Source organism: Podarcis liolepis, assembly GCF_965112155.1.
Source record: "Podarcis liolepis genome assembly, chromosome: 13".
NCBI classification, from domain to species: Eukaryota; Metazoa; Chordata; class Lepidosauria; order Squamata; family Lacertidae; genus Podarcis; species Podarcis liolepis.
In genome coordinates, this window is record NC_139573.1 from 27383044 (window position 1) to 27408328 (window position 25285).

At 41.1% G+C, this 25285-nt stretch overlaps 1 protein-coding gene and 1 long non-coding RNA gene across 3 annotated transcripts; both read left to right on the forward strand.

Annotated features, from left to right (window-relative positions):
- Positions 1 to 532: 532 nt before the first annotated feature.
- On the forward strand, positions 533 to 4087 carry LOC310691124. The gene is made up of 2 exons (XR_014518338.1): positions 533 to 597; positions 2567 to 4087. It is a non-coding gene; the product is annotated as an uncharacterized lncRNA (long non-coding RNA).
- A 1496-nt stretch (positions 4088 to 5583) lies between these two features.
- Positions 5584 to 23481, forward strand: LOC310691007 (albumin-like). 2 transcript variants are annotated; one of them, XM_083470584.1, is made up of 15 exons: positions 5584 to 5831; positions 6958 to 7015; positions 8888 to 9023; positions 10077 to 10288; positions 11052 to 11184; positions 12483 to 12580; positions 13754 to 13883; positions 15006 to 15217; positions 16193 to 16325; positions 16790 to 16887; positions 17618 to 17756; positions 19577 to 19800; positions 20030 to 20162; positions 21490 to 21546; positions 23310 to 23481. In XM_083470584.1, the coding sequence occupies exons 1-14, from the start codon at positions 5747 to 5749 to the stop codon at positions 21535 to 21537; spliced, it is 1839 nt and encodes a 612-aa protein (XP_083326710.1). In that variant the 5' UTR covers positions 5584 to 5746; the 3' UTR covers positions 21538 to 21546; positions 23310 to 23481. The 2 variants fall into 2 exon arrangements, with proteins under 2 accessions (XP_083326710.1, XP_083326711.1); XM_083470585.1 differs by having other exon boundaries at positions 5642 to 5831; positions 23314 to 23481.
- The last annotated feature ends 1804 nt before the right edge of the window (positions 23482 to 25285 follow it).

A 25285-nucleotide genomic window follows, 5' to 3' on the forward strand; every position in this document is an offset into this window, starting at 1 on the left:
TGTGATTATTGCTTGAATTTATATCATCTGGTACTCCATGGAATGTTTTTACATGTAAACAGTAAAACACATACTCATGAGTTTTTTCTTTTGAGTTTGATTAGACTCCTGGGAGTGATGGAAATAACTATGGATAAAATTCCTTGCAGCATCTCCTTTTTCCTTCCACCAGTACAGAGAAAAGTAGGAGAGAGAGCCTCTCAAACAGCTATGGAGAGAAAAGGATATGATACACAGATGAAAAGGCAAATCACAGTGGCTACCCAGAAAGAAAACACAGGTCACAATCAGGCACACACACACAAAAAAAATTTCCTTCCAGTAGCACCTTAAAGACCAACTAAGTTAGTTCTTGGTATGAGCTTTCGTGTGCATGCACACTTCTTCAGATACGAAGAAGTGGTATCTGAAGAAGTGTGCATGCACACGAAAGCTCATACCAAGAACTAACTTAGTTGGTCTTTAAGCTGCTACTGGAAGGAAAAAAATTTTATTTTGACTATGGCAGACCAACACGGCTACATATCTGTAACAGGCACAAAAAAGAAACATGTAAACATGCATGAAATTACCCAAGATCTACCTGTAAACAGCTTGGTAAGTCAATCTCATGGTATACTTTTCAGTCTGTTTGCTGGTGACCTTATTAATAAAAAGCAAGTTTTATTCCAAGTGAAACATATTTATGGATTCTCTAGTCCAAAGTCTGCAAAGTTTAGATGTGCAGAAAAGTCACCATGTCACCAAGAATGGTACCATTTCATTCAATAAAGAGAATATTATTTTCAGCACTTCCTTATTCCCCTAGGACATTGAAGAGAATGAGTCAGTCTGTCTCTCTTTGTTTATGCATACTGGAAACCTGACATGGGAAAAGACATACAGGGATTGCCCCCAAAGTCTGCCACTACCCCTTCCTTGTTCATAGTTGCTGTGGGATGATTCAAATGCCTTTTTCCAGTTTTGGCTGGTATCATAATAGCTGCTTGCACTGGGATAGCTTGGCCACAGTTGTTGAGACAATGATACTCCAGTACTGTAATTCCCTTTTAGATCTCTCATCCCCAGCAAATTGAAAGGTGCTTAGCACAAAGTTTCCTGGATCTACTGTATTTTTCGCCCATAGGGCGCACCGCCCCATAGGATGCACCTAGTTTTTTTTGGGGGGGGGATAAAGAAAAAAAAATTATTTCCCCCCCAGGCGCGGGCTGGCACGGGGGAAGCCCAAGCTTCCCCCGACCCCAGCCCCCAGAACAGACTGCTATCTGCAAGCCTAGGGATCCTGGCAGGAAGTCGTGCGGTCTCCCCAGGCTTGCGGAGAGCTGCGCGAAGCCCAGGACTGCAGGCAGCTCTGCACAACCCTTGGGAGACCGGCGTGAAGTTGCGCCGGTCTCCCAAGGGTTGCGCAGAGCTTCCTGAAGCCTGCATTCACCCCATAGGATGCACACACATTTCCCCTTCATTTTTGGAGGGGGAAAAGTGCGTCCTATAGGGCGAAAAATACGGTATTTGTCTGAAATCTGGAAGGTTTCTTACCAAGCAACGCCTCTCTCATGTAGGCTATTTTCTAACCGTTTTCAAAAAAGTACTATCCTTCTGAAATTTGGCAGAAATAGTGGCTTCAGGGTCACCTTGCTCAGAATAAGATCCACTTCTGCCTAAAAATATATAGACACTTCATTAAAAGCAAGCAAGCAAGCAAACTAACTATCCAACACAAAAACTAACACAAAGCTGCCCATCAGAAAAGATCCTGACTTATTTTCTTGTAATTCGGGATATATATATTTTTCTGGAGGGGCCTGCAAATTTCATCCACTTCTGTCAACAGGGAGAGAGAAGTCAATGGTGACTCCAAGACTGTATTACTCCAATGTATACTATGCGAGGTTTTCCTTGTGTCTGGTACAAAAACTACAGTTAGGACAGTATGCTGCAGCATCATTGTTAACAACAGTGAAATTATGTGGGCACATTGCACATTTGCTCAAATACGTGTACCAGCTGCCAAGTTTAAGGAGTTACTGTTAACATATAAAGCCCTAAATAGATTGGGGTCATTTTATCTGAAGACTTGCTTGGCCCCACACATTCATACTCTATAGCTCCAACCTGTGGCAATTTGTAGTTGTACCAGTGCCATGTAAACTTTGTTCTTAATCAGGGAGGAAATATTCAGGGTAGCACCAATATTTATAACTCCTTGCCTTTGAACATCAAATAGAATCTCTCGTTGGACTGTTTAAAATGTTTCCTAAAACATTATTTCTGTTGAAAAGTTAACCCACACGTGGAATAATTTTATTACGTCTACTAGTTTTTAATTTTTGTTGTGTTATCTGGGGTTTTTTTCCAGGAGGGAATACAATGTTCTATATCAAACACTTAGAGATGTTACATTTTTAACAGACTATATATTTTGTTAACTGAAGAAACAAAAATTATTTATTAAACAAGCAATGGTTTATTGGTGACCTAAGTCAACCTACTTGATCACATTGGGGAACATGCATCAAAACATTCTCCTCCTCCTCCTCTCTAAAATGGTTGTGCCATCTCTTTGCAGGTACTACATAGCCACACAATGTTCAACCAGTCATCTAGAGTGGTGGAATTCCTTTTGCATGGATTCTCTGATACTCAGGAACCGAAGACATTTCATTTCGTTACATTCTTGATCCTTTATCTGATTGCTGTCACTGAAAACCTCATCAACATCACAGTCATAATTTTTCGTCCTCAGCTTCACAAACCCATGTACTTCTTTCTAGCCAATCTGGCATTCCAAGACCTTCTGTGAAGAACAGAAAAGCATGTGTCAAAATGGCAATCAGTGCATGGATTACTCGGCTTATCTATTCCACAGTATATACTGGCAGTACATTCACAATTGAGTTCTGTTCTAATGACATCAGTCAGTTTTTCTGTGAAATTCCATAGTTATTCAAAATTGCTTGCTCTGACTCATATCTCATCGTATTTTGGATTATTTGTGTTGGTGACTCTCTGGCCTTTATCTACCTTGCTGTAATAGTTTATTCATATGTTAAAATCTTCAGTGCAGTTCTAAAAATTCCTTCTGCCCAGGGAAAAGAAAAAGCCTTCTCAACTTGCTTGCCACATCTTATTGTAACATCTTTATATTTTGTTAGCGGTTCATTTGTTTATCTGAAGCAAAGCTCTGTGTCACTATCATCAAGTGACACAGAGCTTTTGGATCTTGTTGCTTCTATGTTCTATTGCATGTTTCCACCAGTTATGAACCCATTAATCTATAGCATTAGGAATAAGGAATTGAAAACAGCATTATGGAAGTTGAATGCAAATCTCTTCTACCAATTCTCCCCCAATTTCTAATGGCCAAAACATGGATTACCTTTATATTTCCATCAAAAAAACTAAAAATAATTTCTAAACATTTATTATACATAAATCACTATTTGCATGCCAAATGTAATCCTTTGAAGAACACACTTTCTAACTAACAACAATTTCTATATTTGTTTTCCTGTGCTCTATATTAAAGAGTGGAAACATTTTTGTCAATTTGCTTATTTTGTACTTACTTTCTCACACTGTTTTCTGTTTGTTCTGCTGCATTGTGTCAGATCCATAGTAAGTCAGAACTATATTTTTCAGCTTGATTATATGCATGCCTTTGCAGATGTGGGTCCATATTGGCCTAATAAAGCAGATCTTCACCAGCAAGATCTGTGCATCTTTGAGTGGGTGTAGTTGTCTTTAGACTCATGTGAGTTGAAAGAGATAGACCCATGAAAAGTGGTTTTTCTGTATTCACAAAGTTGCAAAGGTTCTGGCAAAGGAGCTACAAACTACCCACCAAGTCCAATTTTTGCTGTAGAATTGGTAAACCATACCAGAAAAGGGAATATCTTTTTTAACCAGGAAAGGCAAGAAGGAATCTCCTTTTTTAAACTGAGGACACATTCCATCAAATTCTATACTTGACCATCGCCTGCACCTCTTACTAAATCCACTCATTGCTGTCGACTTTGTTATCAATCTTTGCTATCCTTCCTTTATGAATTGTAAAATACGTGGCTAAATAAAGTGTTCAACCAGGAAAGATTGATATATTGTGTTAATGAAAGGGCTACTTCTTCAGCTTCACCTATCCCTATAGAAACTAGCCAAGGAATTTGAAAGTCTGAGGGACCCTACAGGGAGACCAAAAACATATGCTAGTCTCCCCATTGCCACCCCATGGAAAACAGGAAGAAGATCCATGTTAGAAAATGCATTTCTCAGATACTTAGAACCAGCATTTCAAGGCTTGCACAATTTCAAGCTGCCGCTCATTGGGAAGGGGGAACAGGTAAGAGTCCAAAGGGTGGGTAGAGGAGGCAGAGGCACAGGAGAACTATCCAGGGGGAGGGACCAGTGATTTGTGGGGTTCTGTGCCACTTGTGAGGCAGGGAGAAGAGGAAGAGGCTAGGCAGGTAGAGACAGGAAAACACAGAGGTGGAAGACACTGACTTGGGCTGTTTGAATCTCCTCAGCTCCTCTCCCTGCCTCCAAGGATAAGGAGGGGTTTAAAACAAGAGGAGCATGTGGAAATGTACACAGGGAGAGTTTCCGGTTACTTCCACATACCACATTAGAAGAGGGGGTTTAAATGTGCTGGAGGAGGCAGGGTGTGCAGATGCTCCAACTGCTTGTCTCAGCAGTTGGAGGTGTGCCTCAGAGCAGAGGTGTGAAGAAGCAGATGCCCAGCTAGCTATTTAGCAGGAGTGCCACATGTGATTCTCTCACCTTAGGAGCTGAATGTAATCAAGTGGTGAAAGACAGCGAGAGAAACTAAAATTGGCGGATTTGTTCATTTCTATGTAAACAGGAAGTTGGATTATATTATATTTGCTCAGTGCTGCAGGGAATCATTGCTGACTTTAGCTGAATATAAAAGAATTTTCTGTAGTAAATTCCTGCCCATGGCCAGGAAGGGCCTCCTCAACAAGGAAGAAAGAAAGCATATCAATCTAAAGCAGTGTCTGTTGAGACACATTCAGATGTTGTCTAAAATAACAATACAGGGTTCACTGTTTCTTCATTACGTGATTAGCCCAAAGCGCTTTCATTTTCTCCTCTAATGTAATCAAGACCCTTCAATGCATCATTGCAATAATAATTTGATGGAAAGTGAGAGTCAGAAAAAAGAAAGTTCTAATGAAATTCTGCCCTGCCCATTTAACTGGGTTGCCCCAGCCACTCTGGGTGACTTCCAACATAATATAAAACACAGTGAAACATCAGTGTGGGATGGGAACAAAATAAAAACAGTAGGATTTCTGTCATCAGAAGACAGCTGGTCTGAAAATCTCTAGCTCCACTAGACATTTCTTTTCTGACTTTCATAGATTAATGAATAAGATTCCAGTCTGGATTTTCAGCCCCTGTTCTGAAAGGGCAAATATTTACTCTTCAACAGCCTTGAGAACAAATGTCACACACGATACCATTGAACTTAAGCTCTTTAAATTGACCAGGCCCACTCACATCAATTCAATTCACCTTTGGACAGAATATTGATTGAAAGTTGACCTAAGAGTTATCGGGTAACAAACAAAGTTTGCATTACCTCCTGGAAGTCTGATAATTATTAGCAGGAGTATTTCTGAGATTCTAATTGGGAATGTGACAGTAACCCAACATGCATACACAAAAGTATAAAAAGCTCATCTACCCATTTGCTGCTTTCCACATCCCAGCCCCTCAATAATTTGAAACTATGAAGTGGGTCACATTAATTTCTTGTCTTTTTTTGATAAGCTCGGCTGAGTCTAAACAGCTGCCCAGAAGGTACCGGGATGTAGGTATGTTGTGGGGGTTTGTGATATGTTTGTTTTTTAAACTTATTAATTTTGTGCTTATGTATAATATATGCATAGTTCTATATCTATCTATCTTTCTAGCTAGCTATTATTGCTGGCTTCATTATACTATTTTAAACAAAGACTAGGGGCTCAGTCCATTGTGAGGTTTTCCTGTGCAAAACTCATATTATTATTATTATTATTATTATTATTATTATTATTATTATTATTATTATATCCTTTTGATTTTAACATTTATCAGTTTAAAAGTATCATTGATTCTTTATAAAGTGCACAATAAATATGGTGTTTAATAATACATAATAAAGTCATTAAGGCTAAAAGGCCTTTAAGGGTGTCTCCACCTGGTACCTTTATAATCCTTTTTAGCTCCCTGTCTGTAAAGCAGCAGAGAGTTCCACAGTCAGTTCCTCTCCAAACTAAGAGTTAGTAACTTTGGACATGGCAAAGAGGAAGCATTCTGGGGGCATGTTGCAATATTTGCAATCTTTTGTGGATATGTTGGCTGTTATCATATGAATTGATATCCATATGTATAGGACTGTTACGTAAGAAACACTTCTGTATATATAATAAGGATATGCACCAGCCTCATGATTAAGTTTGTATATGGATATTTCACTCCAGGAAGTCATCCACCTTCTTCTGAAATTTGCCTCTGGATTCAGATCTGATCTGCTTTCTGAAAACTGAAGCACATTCTTCTCCATTCACTATTATGGGGATTCAAAACAAATATAAAATACCTTCTCCCTCTGACCACCCTCTTCCACGCCATAGTGTGGTATTGACCTTATACAGCGGAACCTCGGTTTTCAAACGTAATCTGTTCCAGAAGACCATTTGACTTACGAAACGTTTGAAAACCAAGGATCAATGGGCAGTCGGCAAAATCCATTGAAAAAAAATTGAGAAACGCACCTCAAAAGCCATTTGACTTCCGAGGCACGTTTGGAAACTGAAACAATTACTTCTGGGTTTTCAGCATTCGGCTTCTGAATCGTTTGGCTTCCGAGATGCTCGAAAACTGAGGAACCACTGTATGGTAAACTGCCAATGGTGTGAGATGTCTCAATTGAAAATTTGATTTTTGTATTCTTTACAGGACACCATGACACCTTCAGACATTTAATTAAAATAGCAGAGGGTCAGTTTCCAGCCATGTAAGTCTTTTCAGATGGTTTTCCTTGATATGACCTCCAGTCTTCACATGCAAAAACAAAAAGGAGTAATAAATACAAAGGCTATTAAAGGATTAATACAGGCATTCCCCCCCCCTTACATGGGTGTCACATTCCCGAACTCGACACGTATATGTGGAATTGTGTAAAATCAGAAGGGTGTTGTTGAGGGAGACTGTGGTGTAGCATGGGGGGTTGTAGGGGCTGTGGTCCTGGGCACAGTCACAGCGGGCTCCCTCCATGCCCCTCCCCTCCACCCCCACCCCCTGCATGCCCACCCAGATGTCACTAGCATACAGTTCGTCGCTGATTAAAAGTAGATTCTCAACAATGGTCTGTTCGTGTTTGTTTTAATTCCCATTTGCTTTTAACTTGTTTTTATCTTTTTTTACTTTATTGTTTGGTTTTGTGTATGTGTGTGTTTGTATACATATATATTTCAATTACAGTCCAATCAGTGCCTCATTATAACAATACCAAATTATTATACAATTACTAATACCAATCATTCAAATACTGAATTGTATAATTTAGGTGGCCCCCACATGCTAGATTTGATGGTTTGATTATTACTTTATTTCTGTGTTCCAAAATCTTATAAATTTCAATTACATTCCGGTTGAAATAATAATCCCTTATACAATAGCTGCAATATTAATAACTTCTATTCATGTTGACACATTAAATGAACTACAAGTGAGGCACTCAAATTATATTCTTGTTCTTCCTGTGTGTGGCAATTATTTTGTCCGTGGTGTTTCTTCCTGACCTTGTAAAATGATATGTCTATCTTTTCCTAGATATTGCTGTTCTCCATCATGCCTTGGGCAGAGCTAATATCCCATTGTTGTTTCAGAAATTTCTCCATTGCTCCATCCTGTGCTTTGTTGTTTTGCAACTTTAACAACAGCTGCAAAAATCACTCTGGCCCAATAAATAACCTGTTTTCACCATTTTCACCCTCTCAGCCTAGGAAGAAGAGTAGTCTGTCAAACTGCAGATGACTCAGTAATGAACCTTGGCAAGCTCGCAGATTTCTTTCATCCTTTCGTTCAACTGAAGATAAATAAGCATTTATACTTCCAATTAAATTAAATTCCAGGTCCTTTTAGCATTGTTCAGTTCACACCATAGATAATAAAGGATGGTGAAGACTCAGCTCTAAGTTTCCATCGTAACCCTTCTGCAAAATAGAGCTTCCCTCCCTTTTTCCTTTTTTTTACACACACACAGTCTTTAATATCTATAATCCAGTTTCATCCCTCCTCACTTGCACATATATAAATTGAACTAATATTCAAGAGAGGGTTGCCGAATCATATATGTAGAGAAACAACTTTATTTCAAGAAATTGTAGGCTCCCCTCCCCCCACACCGTCTTTTGCACTGAATGAAGTCTTCTCTCAAGTTCAAACCTCAATGACTTTGCAGCTGGTTCTGTTCCAAATTTTATGATCTCATCTCTTCCAGCACGTTCCTGTACTTTAGTTCAAATTAAGCCTCTGCTTCTTAATGGTGGAGTAGGATAGTTATCAGCAGGCAAAGTGCTTTTGCACTCAGCGCCTCCCTGCCTCCCACATTCCATGCCGGAGCGAGAGCCAAGTGTTGAGATGAACTGCGAGTGAAGCCCATTCCCCCCTGTCCCTGAGGGGAACTGGGAAGATTATCCTCAATCATCCTTGTTTTTCCTTCACCAACAATCTCCTAATTTCATGGGAGCTGCCTCCATTAAGGCAGACCGGAACTGGAGGCTGGTTTTATATTTTTATATTGTAAACTGCTGTGATATATATTTTTATGATACAGCGGTAAATAAATATTCCTATCTATAAATAAATAAATGTGTTTTCCCAGCATCATCGGCTTGTTGTCTCAGAATCTGCAGAGAGCTTCATACGATGAGGTGGCTAAACTGAATGACAATCTTGTACAGCTCGCCAAGAAATGTTCTAGTGATGATCCAGCAACCCCAGATTGTGAAAAGCCTTTGGTAAGCCTTGGGACCTAAATTTGAAGGTTATGATTTGAAATATTGGTAAATTGCATAGTCTGGAGCCCTGGACCATCACGGATGCTCTTCTGATTGATTATGAAATTAAATGACCAAACCGGGAACTTTAGACAGAAAACATTCCACTTATAAAGAAACTAGTTTATGTAGAGAAGCATGCAACAGTCATAAATAGGGGACATACCTGGTTTAAAAGCACAGAGCTAGGCATATTGGATCAGACAAAAGTCTGCCTAGTATGCCCGGTTGTCATAAGGTGCTTGTTCTTAACAATGTGCACTTGGCAAGGCATATTGGTAGCAAATGTGCACATTGATGGTAATATGGCCCACTGCTGAGCTAAGCTCTCTCCTGACAACCTGCCACACTTAATTACAATATTTTTGATGCAGGGCAGTGCCTTCCATAACATGTAGCTGTGGAGAAATAGTAATTAATTCCCCATTGGTTCTCTCTCCTGCCTGGGATAAAGAGGACTCACCTTTAATGACAACTTGATTTGCAGGACACACCACAGTATGGATGCAGGTCTAACTGAACAAATCAACAAATGTACACTCTTTTACCCAGAGGTGTTCACACATGTGTAACATGCGTATCTGTGTAGAGAAATAGTTGAGCTAGTATAGTTTATCACATGTAATTTTCAATGACTGCCTTTTCTAGCTATGAACATAGTAGTTGAGTTACACACTCTTTCCCACACTTATACATGTGCAGAGGAACTTGTACCCGGGTTCAGTGTAATATGTGAACAAACATGTGAAACAAGTTGTATTAGGTACTTTGCATGAAATGTTGTACTATGGTGGTTTATAAACTAAACTTGACTTTTCCATAAAACTATCTGGAAATTGTCCTTCTTTAAATCTCTTATAAAATGTAAACTTGATCATATAAACAGCTGCCTAGATGCACTTAACAATGGCTTACAATTTAAGACAACTATACAGACGTCCCCTAAAACATGTAAACAAGTAAACAGGCGAGTGTATGTCTAGTAAATGAAAACATTTTGCATCTCTCCTTCAGCGTACTGTTTTTCTGGATGAAATTTGTCATGAAGAAGGTCTTGCAGAGAAATATGGATTTACTGAGTGTTGTGGCAAAGTTGATCCCGAACGAAATGACTGCTTTCTAACTCATAAAAATGAAACTTCTGGATTCATTCCTCCTTTTGTAATGCCAGATGGAGAGAACGTATGCAAAGTATATCAAGATACAACAATTGAATTTCTGAACAAGTAAGTCATTTGAGTTGATGTAGTCATTTTGCTGAACTGGTTCTCCTTTGGGGGAAGAATGAAAATAATGTGTAACATATGACTTTCTCCTACAATTCAGATGCTTGCAAATACTCTCACCTATTTCATGCAAGATGTTAAAAATTAGGTTGGAGCTGCAATAAAATACTTCAGGGTTCAATCCAGCCCCCCATGTCCTCTACCAGGATTTGTTGATCCACTCATTTCTTCCCCCACCTCCAACACCCAACATTATGTTACTGCTGAGCATACTCAGTCCTCATTGGGCTGTTTTCTGTGTTTGAGTAGGAAGGCATTGCTTGCATGGTTTTTTGGGGGAGGTGGAGGGTGGGGACGGAGTTCCTTCTTTTTGGACCTGTGTAAGCCATGGGGTCCTACCAATCATGTTGGTGCCTCTCTCTTCCTTCTCACTGGCCCCATTTTGAGACCATAGCTATCTGGACACAGTGTTTGGGTTTGCAATTAGAGGAAATGACATGTAATGCTACCTATATATACTGTATGCTGTCAAATTTCTTACCTTGAGGCCAATGGTTAAGTGGCCTAACTGAGTGCCTGAGTATCCTGTGTGGCAACTGGAATCTTTTTGCCTTGTCATTCTTTTCAGTAACATAGGTTTAATAATTGTCCTCCCTCTCCTTAACAACAGCTTTAATTATAAAAGATCTTGGCACCTCAACTTTTTTTCCTTTTTTTAGACTAATTGCAGTCCAGATTAATGAAAGTTTCCTTTTTGACCCAGTTACTACTATGAGCTTTCCAGAAGACATCCTTTTGCAAATGTTGCCGTACTCTATAAGACAGTTAAAGGGTTTGAAAAGGTACTGCAAACTTGCTGTCTGGAAACTGACAAGGATGCCTGCTTCAGAGAAAAGGTATTTCCTTTTAGCCCACATAACACCTCAATATTTTATTTAAAGAAACTTACATAATGTATTTCATACTCTCTAACATTTCTCAGATGAAAATAGAGACATCCTATTCAATACTACTACTACTACTAATAATAATAATACTTTTATTTTTTTATACCCTGTTTATCTGACTGGGGTGCCCCAGTTACTCTGGGCGGCTTCCAACATAATAAAACTATACAGTGCGGCCTTCAGATGTTTTCTAAAGGTTGTATCGTTACTTATCTCATTGGCTCAGGGGTCGTATAACTCCATGCCCTCCAACATCTCTGATGAAAATAGGGATGTCCTATCAAACCCTCCAACATTTCTTCGATGAAAACAGGGACGTCTTAAGGAAGAGTGGAACATTCTGGGATCAGATCAGAAATCAGAATGGCTTCTGTAAATCCAGGACTGTCCCTGGAAAATAGGGACACTTGGTGGGTCTGGTATTTCTGCTAGATTGATAGGGAGATGTTTTACATCTTCTCAGAGCAGTGGTCCAGGGTGGGAACCTTCAGTCCCTGAAGCTGACTATGACCCTCCAAGCTTCTCCGTCTTGCCCTCAGGATTCTCCCCATAGTACAAACACTCCCCAACCACCACCACCCTACTGGCCCTGTTTCACACTGGCTGAAATGTGTCCTTGAATTCCAATAATGCCTCTTGCTTGCCAAGATGGTGAATACAAAGCTCTCTCACACACACACACACACACACACACACAAAGTAGCCTACTGTACACAGAAAAAACTCACATTCATTGTTCCACCCACATTGGCCTCTAGACCCACCCACAATTGGCATACAGGGACCCAATAGTTGCCCAGAAGGGAAGGTGGCCCTTGCCTAAAAACATTTACCCACTCCTGATCAAACCAAATACTACCTATTTTGACAGTTACTTTTCCAGGTTTCAATTAGGAGTTGTTCCCTTCCTCTGTTCTGTTTATCTAGAAATGGCAAACAATGAGCCTGGAAATACAGTATAAGGCAGGTGCTTTCTAACTGAAGTGCAATTCCTCCCACAATTCTTTCCGAGACTTTACTGGATATGTTTATCAGAGCAGAAGTCAGAATTCTGAAAGCTTGGATTCATCAGGAGATATAGATCAAGGAGAATGAATTCAGTTCAATTAGCTGTAAACCAGCTGTAGATTTGGTTGCCCGGTATTGGTTGGGCCACTATCAGAAACCCTTTGTTTTGCTTTTTCTCCAAGTTGCTCCTTGCAATGAATTAATTTTCATTGCTTTGTATATGTTGTTTTCTCTGACAGTTGCCGGCTGTGAGAGAGCAAAAGAATTATGCCATCGGATTGCAGAAACACACCTGTTCCATCCTGAAAGAGTTTGGGAAAAGATCCCTGAGGTTTCAGTGAGTCTGGGTGCTTTCTCTTTTGGGGGGATGGTGGTGTGACATTAGCTACATGGATGATCAAGTATTCTTGAGAATTACAGGAACCTTTGAGCACAAATGAAACTTTTTCAGGTATCAGAAACAATTTCCCAAATGAGGCTGATTTAGATATATCTCCCTGCTCAGTATCTCTTTTACACAGCAGTTTATTGGAAGGCCTACCTGGGTGGTGAGATGCTTATAGAATTGTAGCATTGGGAAAAAGCAAAATGCATTTTATTTAACACACACAAAACATATTGCCAGGTACTGTAAGCCTCTGCAATTAAAACCATGAGGTGCTATAAGAAGAGAGCAGAGGCATCTGGTCACATCCACCATATTCATTTAAGGCACACTGAAAGCATGTTGCTTCCCCCACAAAGAACCACAGAAATATTGGATCAGAAAAGAGCAAAACAAAAAACAAAACCCCTATATTTAACATTCACCACAGGAATTTGGATTGTGGTGTGCTACTGAAAGGTGCCTGGGGATGTAAAGAATTATAGTTCTGATGTTTCAGGCAGCAAAGTCAATTCACATGTTTTAAACCCTCTTAGGTTTTGTTTTCTCTTTATTTGTTTATCACGTTTGCATCAACATTTGGTTTATTAGATTGTGATTCAGCCATTCAAACGTAAATGTAGCCAGTGATATAAATAGGGTCATGTGTACACTTTGGTGAAAGGATAACAATCCCAATGGCATTCCAGGATCTGGATTGAGAATTAGGCAGCTATTCCAAAATTTCCATAGTATGGTCTGCTTTCTGCTAGTGGTAAAAAAAAAAGTGTAATGTGTCATGTATGACACTGAAAATGACCAGGAGTAAAGTTCTTGGGCCCTGGCATTGTCTACTCACATTAACCAATAAGTGATAAAAACTTTCTTTCCAGAAAAAAGCTGTGATTATCAGGGCACTGAATTAAGCAGCCGGTGCCAATTTCTGCAGCTTTTATCTGCTTGTATGAAATAGAAGGAAAGAAACATGAAGCCTTGAATGCAACTGTTCAGAAGTGTGGTACTGTAGGTATATAGTGGACTACAGGACACAATATGAATAAACTACCAGTGTTGCTGGGAATAAATTATATATATATACACATCTGTCTTGAAACAATCTCAACATTTTGTTTGCTTTCTTTCCAGGGAAGTTGCTGACCTGAGCCGGAAATTCCCAAAGGCAGACTTTCCTATCATTCTCAAGTTTGCTGGTGACATTGTACACATCCATGAAGTGTTCTGCAAGGGTGATACTCTGGAGTATTTCCTTGATGTTGTAAGTTTTGTTAATTTTAATGTAACTTACTTCAAACCAAGAATAACATGGATGTTGGCATTGTCTAGTCATAATCTCCAGATTGGCCCAAAGCCTTATAGGAAGAATTCTGGCCAGGGAGCAAATTGGGGGCTTTGCATAGCCTTAGTTAAATGACTTTCAGCTGTGAAGAAGAATGGAGGCCTCATAGAATACAAAAGTGTCCTCTGGTGAAAACACCATGAGTCTCAAACAGGATCCTGGTGGGGCTCTCCCTTGCTTTCTTCTATACTACACTGGTTGTTTGACAGAAGATGGAGCTGCTGACCTACTCCTTGCTTCACTTCACTTAACAGTGCTCTAATTGGCTAAAGAATACTATTGCTTCTTCTACCTCAGCTGGGGTCAGCTGGCACCAGGGGCAAATCGGATTCCATTTGAGTGTATAAAACTGTGGACTCTGGCCTATTTTGCTAATGCGAGCATTTCAGTGATCAGGCACATCAAGCTGCTCTTTGTCTGTCAACTTGAAAGCTCCTGCCTTAAAATAACTACCGTATTTTTTCCTCCAAAAGACACACTTTTTCCCTCCTAAAAAGTAAGGGGAAATGTGTGTGCGTCTTATGGAGTGAATGCAGGCGGGAGGCAGGCAGGAAAAGCCCCCAAGAGCTGCACACATGCTCCGCATGGCTCTTGCGGGCTTTTCACCGAGGAGGGAGAAGGGCAGCCCCTCCCTGACTGGCTGTCCTTCTCCGACCTCGTAGAAAAGCCCCCAAAAGCCGTGCACTCTTTAAAGGGAGTACGGCTCTTGGGGGCTTTTGTGGGGGGTGGGGGAAGGGACAGAGGGCAGCCCCTCAGTCCCTTCCCCCACCTCCCACAAAAGCCCCCAAGAGCCGCACTCCCTTTCACGAGCCGCGAGGAGCGTGTGTGCGGCTCTTGGGGACTTTTCCCTCCTGGGAAGCGCCATACACACGCTCCACGCGGCTCGTGAAAGGGAGTGCTGAGCAGAGCCTGGGATGCATACAGGCTCTGCTCAGTGCTGTCTTTAAAAATATTTCTTTTCTTGCATTCCCCCTCTAAAAAATAGGTGTGTCTTATGGAGTGAAAAATACGGCAGTTATTTCTGAGCCTCTTTTCTTACAGGCAGATTTGATAGAGTATATCTGTACCCATCAAGACACTATATCTACTAAAGTGAAGGACTGCTGTGACATGGGACTGCTGGATCGAGAAGAATGTCTCGTAAATGTGGAAAATGATGACAAACCTGCCGATTTGCCTTCCACTTTCAAGGAGTTTGTGGTTAAGGAAGTGTGCCAAAACATCACGGAGAACAAGGCTACACTTCTAGAAAAGTATGGTATAGAGAATTCAGATTGGTCTCAATCCTAACTCTATAAAGCATACTGGGTTGCCAAGCATACTGAGGGCAAGAAGAACACATGTGGTATCAGAAGGGAAAGAGGAAATGTAACTTCATTATCATGTGCTGGATACTTTGTAACCTACAATTAAAAACCAATCTGATTGCTTCCCATGATTTTCCCCCCTCTGAGGGGAGGGTAAAGTTCTTTAAAAATTAAAAAAAAAACTACCTTGAACAGCTAGGTGCACAGTTCCTGCTGTGCTCTATCCAAATAGGCCAAGAAGAATGTCCCTGGAAGTGACACCATGTGATCATGTAGCATTATTTTCAGAGCAATTCTGCAGGGGAAATAATGGCTGCCCCATACAATGGTGCCAACTTGGGCCCCAGACTGTGGTTGCCCAGTGTGGGGGCAGTGGACTCCAACAGAGGCCTGTCCCAGTTGCTGCCACAGCACTGGAGCACCAGAGGTAAGGCAGTGGGTGGCAGAGGCAGACAGTGCATGGTGGGGGACAGCAGGCAGCGGCAGTTGGAAGTGGAGGCCGGGGACCCACAGCAAAAAAATTGTGGCCCTCTATAGATGGCACCAGTGGCCCCATGGGTCTATGAGAAACAGCCACCCCCCTGCCCTCATACAGTGCACCTAAAAACCATGCTACCTTATCACTTTGCAAAAATTCATAAATTTTGTGGAGATTGATGTTCAAAGTCTAGTCCTGATTTTAATTTGCAGCCCTTGAACCTGATTTTGGTTTGCAATTCTCCTGCGGCTGCAATATTGAAGTTATATTGATAAACAAACAAACAGCAGCAATAAAATTTAAATACCCAACTTACAGCGTTTGCCTAATGAATTGCTAAGTTGATGTATTCGAAGTACTTTCAACACTTTCTACGTGTATTACTATTATTGTTGTAGATAACACAACATCATAATCACCATGCGTTCTTCCCTATGTCCCAGGTTTGTTTATGAGACTGGAAGGAGAAACCCTGAGTTTTCTAAGCAACTGCTGTTGAGAGTTGGCAGTAAATATGAGGGTTTGTTGGAAAAGTGCTGTGAAACTGAGCATCCTGAAGAGTGCTTTCATCAAGGGGTGAGTTATGTGTCATCTCCATGTAATTAATAGCTTCATTTGAAAATAAATAAATCCATGTGTTAATTCCAGTGAACAAACAGATCCAAGTTCTGTTCACTGGAACTGACATATGGAGGGTTGTTATTATTGTTATTATTGTTATTATTGTTTTGGAACTGAAGCTTTTATGCAACTGAAGCTACCATTCCCTATTAAAAGTGGTCACCTTAAATAACTCATAATATACGCACATTTAACTTGTGTGCACATGCTTGGCAAATTACACACACGCACACACAGGGGTGGAAAGAGGACAGGCATCTGGGGGGGGGGGGAAGACTTTGACAATCACACCTGCCATTGAACTCAGTGTGTTTTGACTGTATGAGATTTTGGTTTTAGGCACTTTCCCCAGAACCTAACCCCAGCGTAAGTTGAGAATCACCGTACAAATATTTAATAGCAGTTATATTTTCCTTTAGGAAGGAGAACTAAGACAACACGCTGACAATACCCTGGAAACATTTAAGATGCGCTGCAAATTGTATGAGAAAGCAGGAGACCACGGCTTCCAAAATGAGTATGCTCTATCCTTTTCATATTATAGCTTGTGAATAGGGGTCAATTTAGCTGGGCTAATTTAGTTTTAGATAACCTCTTTGTAGAGACAGAATACAGAGGATGAATACTTTTATTAGAGCCAATAAAGAATAGCTTTAGAGTTCTCAAGAACAATTCGTGTGGATGGATGTTAACCCAAAAGATGTGGGGTGGGAAGGAGAATATGGGCCTGATGTATGAGGCGCAAAGTCTATAGCTGGTGTATCTTGACACGAGGATGGTGTGGAGTTTAAGCAGACCTAATTAGAAGAATCTATGCTATGCAGAAACTGAAATGAGTCTGAAACAAAGTCTGCTGGCACAAAGAAACAACAATGGCTGCCTCCTACCCCCATTTTGAAGGAAAGGGAAAAAACAGCGGTTAACTGTGCTTTGTCTGCATATGCAACATCAGCTAAGTTATATGAACTTCCAGCAGCTGTGTATCAAATCCAGGATAGTGATTAATTTGTTTGTTTACGTAGGAACACAAGACTTTGTCGAGATGGGGAGAACTCTTAAATTGAAGCTCCAGTGTTCCCACCAGTGCAGCCCTAAAAGTGACTTCACTTGTTCTAGTAACCTGTCAACTTGTGGAAGACAATGCAGTTTTCTGAGTCCTTGAGCATTACTGCAACCCCCCCCCCCCGACAAGGGTTGCATCCCAAATTCTCATTGACTAAAATCTTCTCACTTATGGTTCTTTGCAGAGTCCTTGTCCATTATACGAAGAGAGCTCCTGAGATGGCATTTGAAGAATTGTACCAGTACACAATGAAATTTGCAGGTGTTGTTGCCAAATGCTGTAAGGAGGATGACGCACACATAGTGGTGTGTGCTGATGAGAATGTGAGTATTTTATCCTCCATATTGGCCTCTTTCCTCCATCCACATTTCTTTCTTGTTCAGCAGGGTTTATTAAATACTATTTTAAATGTAATGCCTTTGAACTGGGCTCAGATAAAAACAAGCAAACAAACATGCAATAACAAATAGTGGAATAATTAGGAATGGGGGAAGGAATCCATTTCAAATTGTTGGGTTTTTTACATGGAATTTGACAGTTCTGAACATGTTCTAAAACTTATTTCCCATAATGTAACCTGAATGTGACCTAAAGGACAGGGATGTTTGACAATGGCTTAGATTTGACTTCTCCTGGTATGTCTACACCTGACCCACTTACATATATGTTGAATGTTTCTTGGCTGGACAACCACACCCACCCTTGGGAATCCTCCAGGGTCTGCATGCCTGCAGTAGGTGTGGCCACCCTGCACACACACCTCTTCCACACAAACATACAGGACAAATAGTACACACACACACAGGGCACACACAGGGCACACACAGCTCATCTGCTGATCAGTAAAGATCAGTTGAGAGCAGAATATATTCCCTGCACATCTGAGAATGGATGAAAGTAGAAATCAGCCCTTGCATTCATATCAAATGTTTAATAGGAGTAGGAGGAGATCAATTCCATTCCCATTGTGGCAATGTGCTTTTTGAAGAGCTTGAAACCTTTCTGCCCATCCGAGTGCCACAGTGAGGGTGAGAATCACTTTATACCCACTGGTGTTCTCCACAGGGCCATGTTGCAGCAGACAGAAAACTGGATGGGTGTCAGGCTTCGGGGAATCAGATCCCTCCCCCCAGTGGCAGTAAATAAGCAGATCAGGTGAAAAGAGCGTTCTTACCAGTTAGTTTCTTTAATAATCACAGCAAGAGACAAAGAAATTCATATCTCTCTAGAAATGGCATTGGTCCCAGTAAAGGTTCACCCTCTCCATCCCCATTAATCTACGTCACTCCTGTGTCAGGTAATCTGAGCTTGTTGCCACTGAGCTCTCTGTTCCATCACTCTCAAAGCCCATCTAGTCTTAGGTGAAGGGGGGGTCAAGAATGCTGTCCAAGGACACTGAATCTGCCAGCTGTCTCTCTCCTGGTGTTTTCTCTTCTAGCTGTTCCTCACCCAATATTTCCCAACTTTTCCCCTCTGGACTATGCCCCTCTGCAAACCACTGTTCCAAATCAATACTGTCCTCCTGCCCTTGGGAAGGTTCAGGAGAAGGGGGCAGTGGTTCCAACCATTCCTCCTCAGTCTAACCTCTGACAACGGGGGATGTTGAGTTACTGAGGAAAGTTTGGTAGCTTGGTAGTTCACCACTGTGTGCTAGCCAAAGCTGTGAAAAAGCATTCAAGACCTCAACAGCCTCTCAACTAGCTTACCATTGTGTATCTGATCCTTCAGTAGGTGTGCTACCTTATCCAGAACAGGCTGACACGCATACCTGGATTGGTTGAAAATATAGAACTTCAGGTGTGTGTTGTGTGGTGAAGTCTGTTCATTATTGAATTTGTTCTGTAGTTGCCAGTGCAGCTCCATTAGACTCCCCCCCCCCCGCCTTCCCCAATTTCATTGCTAATCTTGACCATGGCTATTATTGTCTATCTTCCTATTATTTATATTCACTTGGTATTGTAATTTTATAAAATTGAAATAAATTCAATGCATGTGGCAATATGGGATTGTTCAACCTTTTAGCATCTCATAAGCACAGTGTCTTCAAAAGTTACATTCATTGTATTGAAATAGTGGCTAATTTATGTGGCTTTAATCACTCTTCTGTTCATCAAAGGTCAACATATTATCTTTCTTTCTCTAGACAGACCTTTTACTAGGAGAAGTATGTCAGCGACATGAAGTTAAACCACTAAACAAACAAATGCACAACTGCTGTGAAGATTCCTATGAGTTCCGCCGGGACTGCTTTAGCAATTTAGGAGTAGATCCAGATTATGTCCCTGTACCATTCTCTTCCGAACTGTTTACCTCCCACCAAGATCTATGCTCGGCTACCCCAGATGAATTGCTACTAAGGAAGCAAAAGTAAGAAATCAGCCCAATAATTAGTTTGCTACTTCAAAACAATCCAATACTTTTAGCCTTCCTCACCTCTGTTCCTAAAGACCTGTCCTTTCTTCAGTCTCTACACATATTGCAGTTCTGAAACTCTCCACCTTGTTGAAATCATGAAGGAAACAGCACTTGATTTCACTAAGATGAGAGACACATGCAGCTTATGCTTCCAACCTACCACTCACTGTTCTCATTGCAGGCAGCTTGTCCACATAATAAAACACCAACCCAATAGCACCACTGAGCAAATGGCAGAAGTGACTGGATATTTCACTACCATGGTGACACAATGCTGCGAAGCTGAAAATCATGAGGAATGCTTTATGACAGAGGTAAACTTCTTAGAAAGACAAATGTCTGGGACAGTTTCTTCTTCTTCACTGACAGCCTGACAAGGCTGAGGCCAAGTGCTTGATTGGGATATGAGTACCTAGGCCTGGACTCCTCCTCAGTCACAAGAATGGCAAGTAGCTCTCAGGGTTGTGGTGGGGACAAAAGAAATGAGGAAGAAAAGCTCCATGTTTTGAAAGTGGGGCTCTGGAAATATAGCGTTGCAATTGCTATTTGTAGCTTTAAAAAAATAGAATGAGGCCATGGGTGGAGGAAAAGTATGCTGCAGGGACCGGCATGGCCTAACAGAAGGCTGCACTGGCCTGCACGGCAACCAGAGACATGTGTGACACTGCATGCCTTGTGAGTGACATCACACACATGCAACATATGATGCCCACCCCACCCCCACCCCAGCCTTGGGGGCAACCCAACACCTCCGGTCCAGGAGGATACTATTGTTAGTGGTAACAAAAGCCTATGAAAAAGTCTAGTAAGAGCAATGGTGTCATGCTCTTCTGGTTCCTCAACCAACATAGGTCATTCGTCAGGGCAACCGAGGCAGATTCAGTTTCAAACCTGGGTCTGAACCCAAATTGAAATGGGTCTAGATTTCCTCTGGGAATGCCTGCAGCTGCTTTGACATTACCCTCTTGAGTACCTTGCTGCCAAAGGGGGTATATGCAACCAGGCAGTAGTTTCTCAATACCGTGTAAATACTGTCATAAGAAAAAAATGCATCCTGATCAAGCTTTCTAGGGAATGTGATGGAAAAGGTGATTTCACCAGTTGCAGTCCAATATATTTTGTTGCCTGGAGTTTGCTTGCCTCCAGCATTCCAACCCTACCCCCACACAACTCTCCTAAGGTTTCACAGCACTATTTAAACACCAGTTCCTGCCCTCTTCTATCCCCCCCTGGCAGAACCAAGTCAAAATTTCTCTCTTGAAGAGAAAGAGAAACTGGTATCGCATGTAAAAAGGATGCCCACCTACATAGAAATGTGGTTAGGATGGGGTGGTGTGTTTAGCAATGCAAGGCCAAATTTGGAGGATGAGGTGGGAGCAACAGGGGCTTAGGAAGAAAACATGGTTGAATTTGAATGCTCTGCTCTAGAAATATAAAATTGCAATCACCATTTTTGCTATAAAATTAGTGGGAGGCTGTGGGTGGAGGTTTTAAGTTTCTTCAAGGTGCCAGAATGAGCCCCTGTATCATTCACAATAGGCTACTAGAATTAAACTGACACAATTGTTCAATGCAGAGATCTATGGTCAACTTGGAACACTTTCTCTAGGAATGTCAAAGGGTGTTTGTCATTTCTTCCAGGGTCCAAAACTGGTTGAGCGCAGTAGAGCTGTTTTTGGAGAGCACTAGCCATCTCAGGTGAGCTGATGTGCAAGCATGGCTTGTGTGAAAAGGTTTAACTGATTCAACATTGACAATGTAGGATGATGTTATCTGCCGCTTCTTGCAGTGAAAGTATTACGTATGAAGGGCCTTGCTTAACCCCTGTTCTTATTTATGTTATACCTATACCCAAGGTCTGGAGTATCTATTTATAGCCAGAACATGGCATTATGACAAAAGAATGGATATTTGAACCATTCAGAATACATGTCTTCATGATTAACACTTCCTCCTCTAGGATACAGAGAGACTCAGATTCTGGGGACCCATTTTATTATCTCAGATATCTCAAAGGCGATCATGCCCAGGAGGTTCTATTGCATCTATCACATATTTGCCTCCAGCAAATAAAACTTTCAGAGTTTTGAATTATTTCAGAAGCTTGCACCCAGTTGAGGTATATGTGCCAGCTCCTAGAGGCAAAGGCAGTTTCAGCCCCCCCCCCCCATGTTTTCTTTCTTTCTTTCTTTCTTTCTTTTTTTGAGGAGTCCAGGCCCTCTCAATGTTCAGAGGGCTTTCTGCTCTGCCCCTTGGCTCCTCGCGATGTTGCACACACGATGTCAGGACGTTGCACAACATTGCATATGTGACACCATGTGCTCCTGGGTCCCCTAATTCAAGGGGGGGTCCCTCTTGAGAAAATAGTGCCTCTAATGAGAGGTAACAAAGAGAGGATGTATATAGAGTCATACCTTGGTTTTCAAATGCCTTGTGACTCGAATGTTTTGGCTCCCAAACGCCACAAACCCAGAAGTGAGAGTTCCAGTTTGCAAACTTTTTTTGGAAGCCGAACATTCAACGTGACTTCCGCAGCTTCCGATTGAGTGCAGGAATCTCCTGCAGCCAATCGGAAGCCGTGTCTTTGTTTTTGGAAGTCGAACGGACTTCCGGAGCAGATTCCGTTCAAGAACCAATGTACACAAAATAGGAACCAATGCCTTTCTCACCCCCACTTTTTTATGTCTACAGCCATAGTGAGGCTTCTCCAAACCAAATACTTAAAGGGCCTCTGATTATGCAGTGGCAAACCCACATTTGCCAACAAACATACACTCACAGGTAATCTAAGTATAATACACAGAAACAAACAGAAACATAGTTCACACTTTACATTTTCAAGTGTACATTCTGGTCTTACCTCCCTCTCAATTCTTCTACCTGATTGTCAGTAGGGCTGAAAATTTTCAATTTTGGGCTTTCTAAATCATACTACTTCAGGCTGAATTGCTATTTAGGTTGCTTAGTTCAGTTTGCCTGTCCACCTATACTTATTCCTAATTCACTGCTGTTTTTTATGCTTTATATCTTCTCCCTGCCCTTGGAGTACCTTTCATTCTTAAGGCATGAATCCCGGAAAAATTCAGAATAATAGAAGCAAGGGTTTTCCCCAGAAGGGCATGTCAAATTCTCCCCTTCATTATTAGTAAAAAAACAACAACAAACAAAACCAAACAAAACCCAGCTATCACTTCTTTTTCTTTTGACATAAATGGATAGAATTTGCCGGTGCAGTTGTCCGTCCAGGGTGAATTTAGTCTGCCAACTTACAAGAAAGTACACCAAGTGTGTGTGTGCTGGGTGCCTTTAAATTAAAATTATTGTTGTTTCAAAATAATGGGACTGTGTGAACTGACCACTAGATGTGAAATGAGGGGTATCTCGTTTTCTCTAAAATGTTCTGCTTGTTCTTATTTGCTTGCTGCAAATAATTATTTGCTGTTATTTTCTTCTCTCTCAAGAAAGGAAGAACACTGGAAATAAAGCCCAAATCAGCTCAAGCATCCTTGATTTCTTCTTCACTTGTGACGCATCACCTTTCTGATTCATAGGAAACAAGGATTTGATTCTTCCATAATCTTCATCTCTCACTATAGTTTTACTGTTGAGAGTTAATAAAGTGTTTAAATAAAATCTTCCTCTGTTGCAGTACAGTGATTCAGTTAAGTAAAAATATAACATATGGGCTTGTGTGTGTGTGTGTGCATGTGAAAGGAGGAGGTGTGTTGGAAGTTTGGGAGCACTCTGTAACTATTGGTACCAAGCAGACAAGCAGAAGCTTCTGTTTCCCATGGGGGTTGGACTCGATGGCCCTTGTGGTCTCTTCCAACTCTATGATTCTATGACTTGCTCTCTCTATTTGACTATTCATCCCTAGAGTGTCTGCTCTCCCACATCTGGGCTTTAATCATGGTGTGTGCAGCGCAGGGCAAAAGGGTCAGAATGTGTGTTTTTTAAAAAAAATTATTAACTGACCAATCACATCAAATCAAACCAAATTACATAAATTCCAAATTACAAAGCCGAATTTTAAATTTTTGTTGGGGGTACCCATATTTCAAGTTCCGAAGGGGATCCAATCATCTTCTTGCTGCTGCTTTAATGTCCACAAATCTGTCCATATGATGTTCACAGTACTATCCAGTCCTTTCTTATTATTTTCCACATCTCTTCTTGTTATTTTCATATATTTTTCCTTTCTCTTTGTGACCTCTGATGATCTCCACAAGCGGGTTAAAACAGTTTATAATCCTGTGTGGATATTTTTTTATCCAAGAGCCATATCCAGACGTTTTCCGTATAACATCACTTCCATAAATCAAAACAGTCTTACCGTCATTAATCTTCACAAATCTGTCGCCTTTCTCAAACCTCTGAGGAGATTCACCAGGAATGCAGTCTAAAAACAAATCCATTCCTCCTCCCGGTTATAAATTCTTCGGCAAAACCTGCCAAGATGGCAACTCTGTATTTATTGCTGCGCCATTCCAAAAGCTCGTGTTCTTTACTCGATCTCCATAAAGCATACTTTTGGTTAAAGTTCATTTCCACACAGTCCTTAATCACAAAAGGGTCAGAATGAGTCAGAAACTCTGAGCCAGATAAATCTGCAACTGTTGGAAGCAGGAAGAAGCTGCTGTGTTCCCTCCCTTTGGATCTGAGCATTGTGCAGGGATTGGGAATTGTTGCTCTCTCTATATTTTTGGATTCCAACTCCCATCATCCCCAGCTAGCATAGCAAATGTCCAAGGATGAAGGGAGTTGTAGTCCATCAGCAGAGCTGTAGCTAGGTGATCTTGTGCCCTTGGCAGAACCATCCAGATTGCGCCCCCTAGCCACGGACAAATTAGCTCTTCTTTTCACCTCTCCTCCAACCCACCCTCCTCCACCCATTCAATTCACCCTCTATTTAAAACCATTTCTTATGAGGCAATAATCAATATTTATATTTATGGACATATTTTTAGCCGATTTAGCCCCATCCCCACCCCCATTGCATGTGCCCCTGTTGGGGGCCCACCTCACCACTCCGTAGCTAAGGCCCTGTCCATCAGCATCTGGAGAACAACAGATTCCTCATCCCTGGCTTTGTGTAACTCAGCAGGCTGCATTGTTTTCTTCTGACCTTTACACCCCTTTCAGATCCTGACTCCTATATGGATATGGTGACTCCATTACTGTTATATTTCCTCACAAAGCAAAAATATAGAGCTACAACGTCCACAATGCATGGCAAAGTCCCACTACATATTCCAAGTGAATTATTCTTTCAGCTGATAAGAAAAGATGGTTTTGCTTTGTATTCTAATTTGGGGTAAGTAGAAATAGTGGCATACATGGTCTGAGTAAACTACTGCACTGAAATGCATAGTTTCAAAATTAGAATTTTTAAAAATGTAAACACACATTATTATTATTGACCACACACTATGGAAAA

What these genes read in the sequence shown, in the direction of transcription:
- LOC310691007 (XM_083470584.1), top strand. Translation starts at nt 5,747, where the DNA reads ATGAAGTGGGTCACATTAATTTCTTGTCTTTTTTTGATAAGCTCGGCT. An exon ending in AAGGCTACACTTCTAGAAAA is followed by an intron (nt 15,218 to 16,192) that starts GTATGGTATAGA and finishes CCTATGTCCCAG; the next exon opens with GTTTGTTTATGAGACTGGAA. An exon ending in TTGCTACTAAGGAAGCAAAA is followed by an intron (nt 19,801 to 20,029) that starts GTAAGAAATCAG and finishes TTCTCATTGCAG; the next exon opens with GCAGCTTGTCCACATAATAA.